Source organism: Saccopteryx bilineata, chromosome 6 (assembly GCF_036850765.1).
Source record: "Saccopteryx bilineata isolate mSacBil1 chromosome 6, mSacBil1_pri_phased_curated, whole genome shotgun sequence".
In the NCBI taxonomy this organism is placed as follows: Eukaryota; Metazoa; Chordata; class Mammalia; order Chiroptera; family Emballonuridae; genus Saccopteryx; species Saccopteryx bilineata.
The window spans coordinates 184,171,263-184,185,922 of NC_089495.1; the positions used below are offsets into that span (position 1 = coordinate 184,171,263).

At 52.2% G+C, this 14,660-nt stretch overlaps 2 protein-coding genes across 3 annotated transcripts; both read left to right on the forward strand.

The window, feature by feature from the left end:
• The first annotated feature begins 2,528 nt into the window (after nt 1–2,528).
• Nucleotides 2,529–5,452, forward strand: CENPB (centromere protein B). Its single transcript, XM_066235606.1, has one exon. It carries the CDS (start codon nt 2,806–2,808, stop codon nt 4,627–4,629), a length of 1,824 nt encoding a protein of 607 aa, XP_066091703.1. The 5' UTR covers nt 2,529–2,805; the 3' UTR covers nt 4,630–5,452.
• Nucleotides 5,453–7,727: 2,275 nt separating this feature from the next.
• SPEF1 (sperm flagellar 1) lies at nt 7,728–14,005 on the forward strand. 2 transcript variants are annotated; one of them, XM_066236772.1, is made up of 8 exons: nt 7,728–8,073; nt 9,125–9,236; nt 9,535–9,691; nt 9,884–9,923; nt 10,059–10,119; nt 10,255–10,378; nt 10,472–10,575; nt 11,659–14,005. In XM_066236772.1, exons 1-8 carry the CDS (start codon nt 7,965–7,967, stop codon nt 11,681–11,683), a joined length of 732 nt encoding a protein of 243 aa, XP_066092869.1. In that variant the 5' UTR covers nt 7,728–7,964; the 3' UTR covers nt 11,684–14,005. The 2 variants fall into 2 exon arrangements, with proteins under 2 accessions (XP_066092869.1, XP_066092871.1); XM_066236774.1 differs by having other exon boundaries at nt 10,472–14,005.
• The last annotated feature ends 655 nt before the right edge of the window (nt 14,006–14,660 follow it).

Below are 14,660 nucleotides of genomic sequence, written 5' to 3' on the forward strand. Positions count from 1 at the left end.
GGAAGGAGGGGGGTGGGGTGGAGAAGCAAATGGGCGCTTCTCCTATGTGTCCTGGCCGGGAATCCCGGGTCCCCCACACACCAGGCCGACGCTCTACCGCTGAGCCAACCGGCCAGGGCTACATTCACCTTTGTACAGGGACCATACACGCATTATGGGCAAAGCACAGATCTGGCCTGTATAGGAAAAAGTCTCCTACATTTCTTCTGGACCTTGTGATTAGATTTTTTTTTTTTTTAATATTTTTCTGAAGCTGGAAACGGGAGAGACAGTCAGACAGACTCCCGCATGCGCCCGACCCGGATCCACCCGGCACGCCCACGGGGGTGGGTGCTCTGCCCACCAGGGGGCGATGCTCTGCCCCTCTGGGGCGTCGCTCTGTTGCGACCAGAGCCACTCCAGCGCCTGGGGCAGAGGCCAAGGGGCCATCCCCAGCGCCCGGGCCATCTTTGCTCCAATGGAGCCTTGCTGCGGGAGGGGAAGAGAGAGACAGAGAGGAAGGAGAGGGGGGGTGGAGAAGCAGATGGGCGCTTCTCCTGTGTGCCCTGGCCGGGAATCGAACCCAGGACTTCTGCACGCCAGGCCGACGCTCTACCACTGAGCCAACCGGCCAGGGCCAGAAGAATATTTTTTATATCTCAGGGGTGGGAAAGGGCTAAGTAAGACACAAAACCTAGAAGCAATACCGAAAAAATTGATAGATGTGCCTACTTAAAGATTTAAAACTTCTCATATCTAAGACTCCCTAGGCTAAGTTAAAGGACAACTGGAGAATGTATTTGCAGTATACATTTTTCCCCCTTCTAGCATGAGACAGAGAGAGAGACAGATAAGAAGATTAACTTGTTCTCATATGTGCCTTGTGGCCAGGGTGGAGAGGAGACCTCTTGCTGAGCCAGTGACCCCTTGCTCAAGCCAAGGACTTTTGGGCTCAAGCCAAGGAACCCAAACTCAAGCTGGTGAGCCTGCCCTCAAGCTAACAACCTCAGGGTTTTGAACCTAAGACCTCAGCATCCCAGGTCTACACTCTATCCACTGCGCCACCACCCATCAGTCATTACTAGTCCTTTCTTTTTTTTTTTTTAAGATTTTATTTATTCATTTTAGAGAGGAGAGAGAGAGGAAGAAGAAGAAGAAGAAGAGGAGGAGGAGGACGACGACGAAGAGGAAGGAAGAAGAAGAAAGAGAAGAAGAAGAAGGAGAAGGAGAAGGAGAAGAAGAAAAGAAGAAGAAGAAAAGAAGGAAGAAGAAGAAGAAGAAGAAGAAGAAAAGAAGAAGAAGAAGAAGAAAAGAAGAAGAAGAAGAAGAAGAAGAAGAAGAAGAAAAGAAGAAGAAGAAGAAGAAGAAGAAGAAGAAGAAGAAGAAGAAGAAGAAGAAGAAGAAGAAAGAAGAAGAAGAAGAAGAGCAGGCAGCATCAACTCCCATATGTGCCTTGACCAGGCAAGCCCAGGGTCTTGAACCAGCTACCTCAGTGTTCCAGGTTGATGCTTTATCCACTGCACCACCACAGGTCAGGCACTAGTTCTTTCTTGAGCCCTTTACCTTAGAAAGTTCAGGGCAGGGTCCTTGGTTCTCTTTTCTTCTTTGTCTACACCCACTGACTTGAAGCATCATCTAGCTCCAGGTACTCACTCAGCTCTCCTCCTGGGACCACGGCATTCCTCTCTGCCTATTTCTCATGTTACTCTAAGAGATTTTTTTAAACACTGTAATACAGTCAACGTTTTAAGAATTTTATTTTTATGTGGTGCAGAAAGAAGAGATTTCAGGGACTCATGTGTATGCATGCCTATTTGTTATATACATGACATTATTTCTGCTGGTACAAACACATATTTAGGACTATGTGCGTGTGACACACTAAGATGTTATCAGTGTTTATCTACAAATTGTGGGAGTACCAACAAATAGATTTAAAACTGGTGTTGCTTATAAAAATACCCTAAATGTGTGGCAATAGGCTACAGAGATTAGTTTATTCATAACTGGACCAATATACAACCATTAAAAAGAATGTTGGCCAATATGGTAAAATTCTCATCACCTGATGCCAGGTAAAAGAGCAGGAGATGCCAGATAGACAGTCTCTACAATCTGATACCAGTTTTATGCAATAATTTTTTAAATGCATGCGCCTAGAGAAAAGACTGGAAGGAAATGTATCAAAATGTTACTTGCGTATCTCTCCAGGTGTTGGGATGAAAGGTGATTTCTAGTTTCCTATGCTTTTAAGTTTCTGCAAAAAGCATGGGTAATTTTCACCTTAATAAAACACAAAACATAGTTGTTATTCTTTACAAGCAGCAATTCGCTGCCTACCCGACTCCGTGGCCGGGCACCGTGCCTTCGCCCCGGGGTCAGCGGAACCCGGAGCACTGGACGGTCCAGCAGGCCGCAGCGCCCCACCGCGGTCGGTCCGGGGCGGCGGGGAGGGGTGGGCGCGGAGGGCGGGGAGGCGGTGCCGGGCGTCCACGCGCTTCCCGCGAGATCCCGCTCCGCCCGCCCCGCCCCGCTCGCCGCGCTTCTAGCTCCCCGCGCCGCGGCACTTCCTGCCATCGGTGCCCGCGCCACCCGCCCTCGTCCGCGCTCGCCGCCTGCTGCCTGCTGCTCGGCGCCGCGCCCGCCGGCGCCCCCGAAGGTGTCCCCGGCCCGACCGGTCGCCGCCCCGCCCGCTGCCCCGAGAGCCGCTTTGTCTCGGGCGGGGCGCGTGGGAGAGGCCGCCAGGTGCCCCCCGCCGCGGGCCCGGGCCCTCCGCCCCGGGGCGGCGGCGGTGGCGCCGGGCCCCGGGGCGGGGGGCGCGCCAGGATGGGCCCCAAGCGGCGGCAGCTGACGTTCCGGGAGAAGTCGCGAATCATCCAGGAGGTGGAGGAGAACCCGGACCTGCGCAAGGGCGAGATCGCGCGGCGTTTCAACATCCCACCGTCCACGCTGAGCACCATCCTGAAGAACAAGCGCGCCATCCTGGCGTCGGAGCGCAAGTACGGTGTGGCCTCCACCTGCCGCAAGACCAACAAGCTATCCCCCTACGACAAGCTCGAGGGGCTGCTCATCGCCTGGTTCCAACAGATCCGCGCCGCTGGCTTGCCAGTGAAGGGCATCATTCTCAAGGAGAAGGCTCTGCGGATAGCCGAGGAGTTGGGCATGGACGACTTCACTGCCTCCAATGGCTGGCTGGACCGCTTCCGCCGGCGGCACGGAGTAGTGTCCGGCAGTGGCGTGGCTCGAGCCCGCTCGCGTAGCACTGCTTCCCGGGCCCCAGCAGCGCCCGCCAGCCCACCTGCGGTGCCCTCGGAGGGCAGCGGCGGGGGCACGACGGGCTGGCACGCTCTGGAGGAACAGCCGCCGTCGGTGGTCGAGGGCTACGCCTCCCAGGACGTGTTCAGCGCCACTGAGACCAGCCTGTGGTACGACTTTCTTCTGCCGGATCAGGCCGCGGGGTTGTGCGGCAGTGATGGACGTGCGCGCAGGGCCACCCAGCGCCTGAGTGTGTTGCTGTGCGCCAACGCAGACGGCAGCGAGAAGCTGCCCCCGTTGGTGGCCGGCAAGTCAGCCAAGCCCCGTGCAGGCCAAGCTGGCCTGCCCTGCGACTACACTGCCAACTCTAAGGGTGGTGTCACCACTCAGGCCCTGGCCAAGTACCTGAAGGCCCTAGACACCCGCATGGCTGCAGAGTCTCGCCGAGTCCTGCTACTTGCCGGCCGCCTGGCTGCCCAGTCCCTGGATACCTCGGGCCTGCGGCATGTGCAGCTGGCCTTCTTCCCATCGGGCACCGTACAGCCGCTGGAGCGGGGAGTGGTCCAGCAGGTGAAGGGCCACTACCGCCAAGCCATGCTGCTCAAGGCCATGGCTGCACTAGAAGGCCAAGATCGGTCAGGCCTGCAGCTCGGCCTCATGGAGGCTCTGCACTTCGTGGCTGCAGCCTGGCAAGCAGTGGAGCCTTCGGACATAGCTGCCTGCTTTCGTGAGGCTGGCTTCGGGGGTGGGCCAAATGCTACCATCACCACTGCCCTCAAAAGTGAGGGTGAGGAAGAGGAGGAGGAGGAGGAGGAAGAAGAAGAGGAGGAGGAAGAGGAAGAGGAAGGTGAAGGGGAGGAGGAGGAGGCAGAGGAGGAGGAAGAAGGAGAGGAAGAGGAGGAAGGGGGGGAAGGAGAGGAGTTGGAGGAGGAAGAGGAGGTAGAAGAGGGTGATGTTGATGACAGTGATGAAGAGGAGGAAGAGGAGGAAGAGAGCTCCTCTGAGGGCTTGGAAGCAGAGGACTGGGCCCAGGGGGTAATGGAGGCTGGTGGCAGCTTTGGAGGCTATGGTGCCCAGGAGGAGGCCCAGTGCCCTACCCTCCATTTCCTGGAAGGTGAGGAGGACTCTGAGTCGGACAGTGAGGAAGAAGAGGACGATGATGACAATGATGATGACGATGAAGATGATGATGATGAGGATGGTGATGAGGTGCCTGTGCCCAGCTTCGGGGAGGCCATGGCTTACTTTGCTATGGTAAAGAGGTACTTGACCTCCTTCCCCATTGATGATCGTGTGCAGAGCCACATCCTCCACTTGGAACATGATCTGGTCCATGTGACCAGGAAGAATCACGCCAGGCAGGCAGGAGTTTGGGGTCTTGGATATCAAAGCTGAGCCATTGGGCCTAGCCATGCCCTCGACCGAGATGTGGCAGCGTCAGCCCAGGGCAAAGGACTCTGGGCAGCTGCTGTGGATAGAGCCAGAATGGGAGCCCCAGATCCTTTAGTGATGATTTCCAGGCCCTGTGAACAAGCCCCATCAACTTGGTAGGGCCCAGGGCTGGGGTCAGCCTCACTGCCTGCTTACTGCCTCTTTCTCAGAGTCCTGTTTCCTCCCCATTTGCCCCTGAGCTTGGGGGACCAGTTGGGGAGCTGTCTGGTGCTACCACACCATGCCATCAGTGGACTAGGCCACAGCAGCCGCCAGGGATGGGCCCTGGAAGCTCCCGGCCAGAGAGTGCCTCTCCCCTCTGCCGTCCACACCAGGTCTTTGGTGGGGGGGACCCCAAAGCCATTCTGGGAAGGGCTTCAGAGGAAGGTCCAGCCTAGGCCCCCACAAGGCTGGCAGCCCCCACTCCTGCCCCCAGACCGCCTCGAGAAGCACAGTCTAACTCACCCCAGGCTTCTGAGCCTGCCTCTGCCTGCTTTCCCACCTCCCCAATCCCTTTCTCTGGCCCAGCCCATGTTACTTTCGGCCCTTGGTTTTCTTTCCAGATTGAAGGCTCCCAAGAGGCCCTCCAGGGGAGTGAAAATGGGCGTTTCCCTTGTGGGCAGCTGCAGGCCCCATGCCTCTCCTCCCTCGCTGGCAGGGTCCTATCCTGGGCAGGGGGCCTGGGGCTGGGCCCAGAGTCCAGCCATCCAGCTGCTCCTTTCCCAGTTTGAATTCAATAAATCCGTCCACCCCCCTTTTGTGGGTGTGAACGTTTTAACAGCCAAAAGTGCATCCTTCATGGTCTGGGCTTGCGTCTGTCTTGGGGACATGTCCTTTTCTGGTTTCCTTTGGCCTTGCTCTGGTGGGACATGACAGCAGATGTTGCGAAAGTGGCCACAGCCTAGGCCCTGACGAGGGTGAGAGGCCACCTCTATATCTAAATGCTATCTAGACTTGGCGAGGTAGGGGTCTTCAGTGCACCTGCCTGCGCATGGGTTTGAGGAAGCTGGAGCTTGCACTGCTTTGGGGTTAGAAGCTTGGGATCAGTTGGTTGGGACAGGAAGGAGGGAGCCAACAGTCTTGGGCTAAAGTAAATTACCTGGGAAGTAGGCCTATCAAGGCTCATTAAAGAAGGTTCTTGCAGGAGTAGGGCCAGAGGGCAGAAAGAAAGGGGTATTAGAACAGCTGTTGTGCTCCAGGTTGGAGTTTGGAGGGGCATACAGGGCAGCCTAGTGGCTATTCTTGGGAACAGAGGTGGAAGAAATGGTATTGCTGGGGAGAGATTGCACCCCCAAGAGGCTGAAGGTGAATTAGCAACTCCCTGTGTGGTGCCCTGCAGCCCCCCCCCCCCCCCCCCCAGTCCAAAGGTGAAGACAAGCCCCTGGCTGATCCTATCCGCTTTCTCCTTTCTGGGCCAGCCCTGTGTTCCTAGCCCTCCAGCAGTGAGGCCTTCAGGCTCCAGCGGTTCCAGCTGAGGGAGGGCCTGATCTTGAGCAGGGCGGTCTGGGCCCCAAACCGGTTTTCCCACCTTGACTAGGGCTGGCTCATAACCCCTGTAGTCCTGTAGTTCCCCCCCCCACCTTGCAGTTCCTCTCTCCACCCTGGAATGTTAAAGGAGGGTGGGTATTCAGGTAATCTTTTCTTTTTTGCTTGCCTTGGGTGTGGTCCCTTCTAGAAATGCAAGTTCTCTATGTATGACTTTAAAACAAAAGATGGGATCATCAGTCCACCCTTGGCCTTCCTCACTCCTGGCACTCAGGGCTTGAAACTCCGTGACTCCTGGCACACAGGGCTTGAAACTAAGTGACAGCAAAAAAGTAGGGATTCCTCTTACCACCATGCCCTCACCCCCACCTCCTGGCCTGCTCTGGAGTAAGTCCACCATGCCCTCACCCCCACCTCCTGGCCTGCTCTGGAGTAAGTCCACCATGCCCTCACCCCCACCTCCTGGCCTGCTCTGGAGTAAGTCCACCATGCCCTCACCCCCACCTCCTGGCCTGCTCTGGAGTAAGTAAGTGGGAGCAGTAGCCCTCTCCCCAGGTTCCTCTGGCCAATCAAAGTTCACCTCAAATAACAAGGCAAGTCCTTTCCATTTGTCTCCTGCTTACAAGAACATCTCTTGCAACTGAGATCATCTCATTATTGATAACACCAACTGATGTTTATACATCTTGCCACATGTCAGGCACTGTGCTAAGCACTTTAGATGCTCACAAAGCCCCGATGAGTTAGGTAAAACCACGGGAAAATAGGCACAGGGAGATCCAGTAATGTGCCCAAAGCTATACCACTAGTGTGGAAGCCACTGTTCTCCCCATGATGACCTACAAGTGGCCCTTTATTGCTGTTCTTCCTAAGAAGCAATAAAGAAAGGACCCATCTTCCTAATCCTAAAGGTAGTCCTTTTGAAATGGAACTGGTTACTGAAATAAATTTCTAACCCATGGACGAATAGCTTTTTGGAGCAAGATATGTGATGTGGAAGTGTCTATAGGAGTTTTTGGAGCTCTTACACCTATAACCAACTCCTGTTCCAGCAGTCTCCAAACAAATACAGGTCTTTTGTAAATACTCTTCCTATTCTCCTCCCCATTACCCTATTGGGACAAATAGATGAGAACTAACTGCATTTCAGAAAGAAGGTAATAGGGTTAAGGAGTTAAATGACCTGCCCCAGGCACTGGCCTTAAATTCTGGTGTTCTCTCTGGGAGTCTGGGCTACATATTAAATGCTCCATCAGGACACTGCTGGGAAGGGGGATGCAGTGAATGGACCTATATATAAGTCCATAGCTTTGAGCAAGGAGGCATTATGGCCCAGTCCATATGGGAAGCAGCAGATGCTGCCTTCACTTGGGGCTGCTTGCTAAAGGAAACAGAAGGGGCATCTCAGCCCTAGGAATGCTGGTGCAGGGGTTCTGGAGGCCTGGTTGGCTTTGGCAGAACCCGCGGTGAACCAGTGGTTGGTTAGCGGTGACGTGGGCAAAAATGATTTTTTCTTGGGAGGCGGGGAAGACAAGGCCACCTATAGTCAGTCGCCTTTTCGAATCTGAGGCCTGAGTGACAGTAACCAGGGAAAACTACAACTCCCAGGAGCGTCTGCTTCCCGAAGTCAGGAACGGTTGTCATGGTTTCAGAAAACAATATGGCCGCTCCCTCCTGGTACGGGAGTCTTCGGGTTACAGAGGCAGAATCGGATCTGGGCGCCCGCAGCCGCGAGAGAGGAGGCACTTGAGCGGTCGTGAGTTTGGGGCTGGACGGTTCACGGCCGGAACGGCCTGCCTCTGCCGAGGGCGCCAATGGCCGACAGCGTGGACGAGGAGGCGCTGCATCAGCTGTACCTGTGGGTAGACAACATCCCTCTGTCCCGGCCCAAGCGAAATCTCTCCCGGGACTTCAGTGACGGAGGTGTGTGTCCACATGTTCTGTCCTGTATGAACGTGTGTAAAGGGGTTTTGTGTACATGTCTTTATGCTTGTGTGCATGTGGGGTGTGTATAGTTTTTTTTGGGGGGGGGAGTGTCACTGCCTCTAGGACTTCAATTGTAGCAGTGTGTCAGTGTCTCTCCTGGGACTTAATGACTAAGATGTGTATCTGTGTATTGTCTTTTTGCATCTCTATGTGTGTGCATGCACATTGCTGTATTCTATGTCTTTTGGGAGTCTGAGCCTGTGTGTGTTAATATGTATATTGACACATTCTATCCTGTGTGTATGTAGGGGGATCTTGTGTGCATATCTGTCACTTTGTAGATTGTGTAGATATCTGTGTGTCTGAGACTGTCTCCTGGGATTTTTTTTTCTCTTATTTTTTTTTCTTGCTCTCTCCTGGGATTTTAATGTGTGTGACTCTTTGTGCTTCTGTGTCTATGTTGGTTACTGTCCCTTGGAACTTCAGTGATGGAAGTATGTGTTTGTGTACATGTGTTTGTCTATCTCTTTGTGTCTGTGTGTGTGTGCTGTATGTGTGCCTGGGCATATATGTATCCTGCGTGTCTACAAATTCTGTCCTATGTGCATATCTGTAGAGGGATCTTATCACAGGTGTCTGTGTAAGTCTATGACTTTCTCCTGGGACTTTGATGTTGGAGTATATGTGTGTATCCATATGAATGCCTAGGGTGGGGCCCCAGGATCCTGAAAGACTCCTATGAAATTAATTCTCTATTAAAGCACTAGAGGCCGCTGTTTTCAAATGCCCTGAGTTAATGGGTAAGGGATTCAGTCCCTCTAGGGTATGCTGGAGGCTTAGTCTCCAGCTGATCACTGATCTCACTTCTTTGGCTCCTCCTCCCCTAAACTCTACCACTCCCCACTCCCTATCATTTTTTCCCTTTCCACATCTCCATGTCTCCACTTGCCCCCCCCCATTCTCCCATCCCACCCATTTCTTCCCCCTTCCTCTTCTCCCTTTCCTATCCCCCTATCTTCCACGTCTGCTCCCACTCCCACTCTCTCAGTCCTGGTCGCAGAAGTCATCAAGTTTTACTTCCCCAAGATGGTGGAGATGCACAATTATGTCCCTGCCAACTCTCTCCAGCAGAAGCTCAGCAACTGGCGTCACCTGAACAGGTAGAAGAATATCTGAGTGCACTAGCAGGATCTTCAGCCCCGATCCTGGGCTCCCAGGAAGAGCAGGGTGGGGAGGGACAATGCAGACAGAATTGTCTGGTAACATAATCAAGAAACTCTTCTATTGGGGAGGCGACAAGGTAACTTAGGACACCCAAGGATGGGGCTCAGGTATGATGCCCTTCCACTCCCTCCGGGCTGCACACTTAGTACAGCAACTGCTGCACCCACATTTTTCTCCCCCCATCCCGTCCATTTCCTGAGGACCCAGTCTGCCTTCCCTGTGTCTGCCTCCCAGGAAGGTGCTGAACAAGCTGAACTTCTCAGTACCAGAAGACGTGATGTGCAAGATTGCGCAGTGCGTCCCTGGCGTGGTGGAGTTGGTGCTCATTCCGCTGAGGCAGCGCCTGGACGAGCGGCAGAAGCAGAGGAAGCAGGGCTCCGGCTCCTTACAGGTGCCACCCAACTCAGGCTTCCCCCACTGGTCTAGGGGCGCTCCCCAGGCTGGGGAAAGCTCCCCCCTTAGCAAAAGTGTGGAAGAAGGGTGCCTGGTTAAAGGGAGCCTGGCCTGAGGGACAGAGGAAGGGACCTGGGCTCCTTAGGGATGGGCGAGCGTAAGCTCATGGTAAACCTTGCGGTTCTTTCAGGAGCTGGCCCTCCAGGATGGCACTGGCTACATGGATGTGGGTAAAGTGGCTTTTTTTTTCCCCCTCTCCCAGGAGGAGTTGTTCTCCTATCTTTCCTTCTTATGGGAGGAGGGCGGAGGGGAAGACAAGAAAACAGGACTCCAGAAGAGTTAATCCACCACTAACCTCTTCTTAGGTTTCTCACAGAAGGCTCGAGGAGAAGGTGCCCTGGACCCCCAGGGAGGGGGGCAGCTCAGGTAAGGCAGCTCCCTGCCCAGGGCTGGGAAGGTAGGGAAGGCAGGCCCGGGTGGGGGGAGGCCTTGCTGAGGAGCACCGGAAGGGTGAAGGTGGAGCTTAAGGTCCAGGCCTCCTCTAACCTGATTCCCACCCAGGGGGACACGGCTGCCAGCCTCCAGGCCTCGAGGGTATAACCAGGTGCTGCATGGAGACCCAAGTTTTGTCCTCCAGATCGCTGAAAAGGAGCAGGAGTTGTTAGCCTCACAGGAAACTGTGCAGGTGAGAGCACTGGGAAGGTGAGGGATTTGGGGCCCCAGAGGCAGGGACAGAGCGTAGCAGGTCCCTGGACTTGACTTCTGCACCCCGAGGCAGGTCCTCCAGATGAAGGTGAGGCGCTTGGAGCACCTCCTCCAGCTCAAGAACATACGCATCGACGACCTCTCCCGGCGGCTCCAGCAGGCAGAACATACGCAGCGGTGAGCGCGGCTCTGGCCACTCAGGGATGCCCAGTGTCCGCCAGAGCCCTGACTCCACACCCCACCTACTGAGTCACCCACAGACAGACACAGACAAAGGGGCGGGCGGGGTCAGTGGCTTGGAAGAGCCTCCTGGGGCATAGGAAGCCCCTCCCTTGGGGTGAGGATGAATGTGGGGTTGCGGGATAGGAACCCTTAGTGGAGCCAGAGACTGAGCCACATCCTTCCATTTCATTCGGGTCAGGAGAATGGACTGCTTTCCAGAACTCAGGAGCCATGTGCAAAGACTTGGTGTGCACCCCAAAACAGTGTCCAACACCTGGGACTCCACCTTGGAGCTCCCTGTGTTGGGCCTTGGGGGGCGGTCCACTGATTTGGTCCACATCCCTAGAACTGGGTCGTTACCCAGCTGTGAGGACCGTGATATCTCCATCCAGGCTAGTTCTTTGCGCCCTGGGCTATAGGGAAAGCTACCCCCGGCAGCTTAGGGAGTTCCTTGCCACTCTTCCGTACTTACATGGGACCCATCAGGAGGCCGGAGGAGCACAGCCACTGGAGAGGAAGGGGTGAGGAGTGGCTCAGCTAGGTGTGGCGAGAAGACATGAGGAGTGCCTATACCAGTTGCCCTCCCCTCCCATGAGGCGTTGTTGAGACTATTTGGGGTATACGGGGGTGAGCTGCCCCCATTAAAGGTGTGCTCTTTCCTATTCCTGCTCTCTCTCTCTCTGCTGGATCCTATGGACAGTGAGGTCCTGCCTCCTTTGTGCTGCCCCCTCCATCCCTTGAGTGAAAGAGTCTTTGGGGCCCAGAGTGGGTCTTACATTGAGGGCAGCTGGGCCCTGGATCGCCATTGCTTAGTAGGTTGATATCACAGAGCTTTAGGTCTTCTATACTAGGAGGGTCTGATTTCTAACTCTGCCCTTACTGGACTGACCCCCAAACCCACCCTTATACTATCTTCCAACTCTGTCCAAACTCAGACTTTAGATTCTCTCCAAATGTAGCCAGATATTTGCTCTCAACACTGCCCATGGACTGACTGACCCCTAAATATGTCCTCTGTATGACTCTCAACCCTTACAGACTGATCCCAAGTTCTCTGAACTGAAGACAAGCTTAACTCCCAATCCTGATCAAGACACCATGGTCATGGTATAACCCTAACTCTGATCAGTAATAGTGAACATTTGGAAACCCTGAGTCCCCCTCCCCTAGTTCTGTTCTGAGGCATACACTCAGCATATACCCAGGAGAAATTTGAGCTCTGTGTTCTGTGTACTGGTACACATGTATAGTGATGTTCATAGCAACATGTTTTGTAATAGCAAAAGAACTGAAAAGGATTTTTATTTGTTATCTATTACTGTGTCACAAATTAGCACAAACTTAACGGCTTAAAGCAACATGAACATATCTTCTATGGCTCAAGAGTCCAGGTATGGCTTAGCTGGGTGCTCCTTTTCAGGGGTTCTCACAAGGCTGCAATCAAAGTGTTGGCCGGAGCTGAGTCTCATGTGAAGGAGTGACTGGGGTGGGACTCATGTCCAGGTTCATGCGGTTGTTTGCTGAGTTGTTTCTTGTGGCCTGTTCAACTGAGGGTTTTAATTTCTAGCTGGTTGTTGACTGGTGGCTGCCCTCATTTCCTTGCCATCTAACAAGGAACTCGCTTGTTCACTTAGATGCTCTATTTAGTTGTGCACTCATTGATTGTTTCTCTTAAGTGCCCTGATAGTAGATTGAATCTGCAGCATTGGCCAGGGTCTCAGAATGTGTATTTTAGAGTTAGAGTCTGCTAGCAAGATGGAAGTTATACTATAGTCCTAGCTAATGCAATTACGGGCGTGCCATCCATCACATCCATCCCATTCTATTTATTTTTATTTTTATTTTTTTGTATTTTTCTGAAGTTGGAAATGGGGAGGCAGTCAGACAGATTCCCACATGCGCCCGACTGGGATCCACCTGGCATGCCCACCAGGGGGCAATGCTCTGCCCATCTGGGGCATCACTCTGTTGCAACCAGAGCCATTCTAGCGCCTGAGGCAGAGGCCATGGAGCCATCCTCAGTGCCCGGGCCAACTTTGCTCCAATGGAGCCTTGGTTGCGGGAGGGGAAGAGAGAGACAGAGAGTAAGGAGAAGGGAAGGGGTGGAGAAGCAGATGGGCGCTTCTCCTGTGTGCCCTGGCTGGGAATCAAACCTGGGACTCCTGCACACCAGGCCGACACTCTACCCCTGAGCCAACCGGCCAGGCTGGAAGTCATTTTAGAAACTGGCTACAAGGAAGAAAAAGCTATGAAGGATAAAACCTAGGATAGTCATTACTTCTAAGAGAAAGTAAAGATTTATATCACATGAGTAGATATAAATTATTTGTAATGTTTTAGCTTGTGGGGCAGGTGGTACGTTTACAGGTATTCATAAGTGGGCTGTTTATGGACTACTAGGGAAAAAGTGTCATGAACCAAGGATTATGTGGAGCCAAATTCTGTTTACTCAAGCTCTTAAAAATTTAAAAGAAGAATAAAAAAAAAAATCAAGCTCTTAAAATAATAAAATAAAAATAAAAATGGCCTGACTTGTGGTGGCGCAGTGGATAAAGCATCGACCTGGAATGTTGAGGTCGCCGGTTCAAAACCCTGGGCTTGCCTGGTCAAGGCACATATGGGAGTTGATGCTTCCTGCTCCTCCACCCCCTTCTCTCTCTCTCTCTCTCTTCTCTAAAAAATGAATAAATAAAAAAATAATTAAAACAAGATTTGTATCACCCCATTTCACAAGCCTAGAGGGCAAGAAGTCATGTAAAAATGTATTTAAATTTTTTTGTTATTTAATATTTTGAATAGATAAAACACATCATTTAAAAAACCATAAAGGCCTGACCTGTGTTGGCGCAGTAGATAAAGCATCAATCTGTAACACTGAGGTTGCCGGTTTGAAACCCTGGGCTTGCCTGGTCAAGGCACATGTGGGAGTTGATGCTTCCTGCTCTTCCCCTTTCTCTCTCTCTGTCTCTCTCCTGTATCTCTAAAAATGAATAAATAAAATCTAGAAACAGTTTTAAAGATTTTTTAAAAATTTATTCATTATAGAGAGGGAAGAGAGAGAGAGAGAGAGAGACAAGGGGGTAGGAGCAGGAAGCTTCAACTCCCATATGTGCCTTGACCAGGCAAGTCCAGGGTTTTGAACCGGCAACCTCAGCGTTTCAAGGTTGACGCATTATCCACTGTGCCACCACAGGTCAGTAAAAAAAGTTTTAAAAAATCATAAAAACTCTCCTTGGTTCTCATAAACTTCCAATAGGTAACCTTTATTAGTTTTTGTTCTTTCAGAGTATCTTTATGTGAATATAAGCAAATATGCACATTTATTTTTATCTTACCCTTATCATTTTTAAACATTTATTTTTTAAAGATTTTATTTATTCATTTTAGAGAGAGAGAGAAAAAGAGAGAGAAGGGGGAGGAGCAGGAAGTATCAACTCCTGTATGTGCCTTGACCAGGGAAGCCAGGGTTCAAACCAGTGACCTCAACATTCCAGGTTGATGCTTTATCCACTGCACCACCACAGGTCAGGCTTACCCCCACCATTTTTTAACACAAAGGGGAAGCAGACTACCCACTCTGTTCTGTATCTTGATTTTCCACTCAACGAGATCTCTGGTAAATATGTGATAATGGTCAATGTTAGGTGCCAATTTGGGCCACAGGGGCTCAGACATTTAGTTAATTATTATTCTGGATGTTTCTGTGAGGGTGTTTTTGGATGAGATTAACATTTAAATGGGTAGACTGGGTAAAGCAGGTTGTTCTCCCTGATCTGAGTGGGCCTCTTCCAATCAATCGAAGGTCTGAATAGAATAAAAAAGCTGTCTCTTCCCCAACTAAGAGAATTGCTCCTGCTTGATAGCCTTTGAACTGGGACATCAGTTTTTTTCTCTGCCTTTGGACTCTAACTGAAACATGGATTCTTCCTGGGTATTAAGCCTTCTAGCCTTTGGACTGGACCTAAACCATTGACTCTCCTGGGACTCCAGCTTGCTGACTCATTTTACAGATCTTGCAACTTGCCAGCCTTCATCATTGC

Coding starts and splice junctions, on each gene's coding strand:
- CENPB (XM_066235606.1), top strand. CDS start 2,806: ATGGGCCCCAAGCGGCGGCAGCTGACGTTCCGGGAGAAGTCGCGAATC.
- SPEF1 (XM_066236772.1), top strand. CDS start 7,965: ATGGCCGACAGCGTGGACGAGGAGGCGCTGCATCAGCTGTACCTGTGG. Junction 9,692..9,883: donor AGGGCTCCGGCTCCTTACAG/GTGCCACCCAAC, acceptor CGGTTCTTTCAG/GAGCTGGCCCTCCAGGATGG. Junction 10,379..10,471: donor CCTCACAGGAAACTGTGCAG/GTGAGAGCACTG, acceptor ACCCCGAGGCAG/GTCCTCCAGATGAAGGTGAG.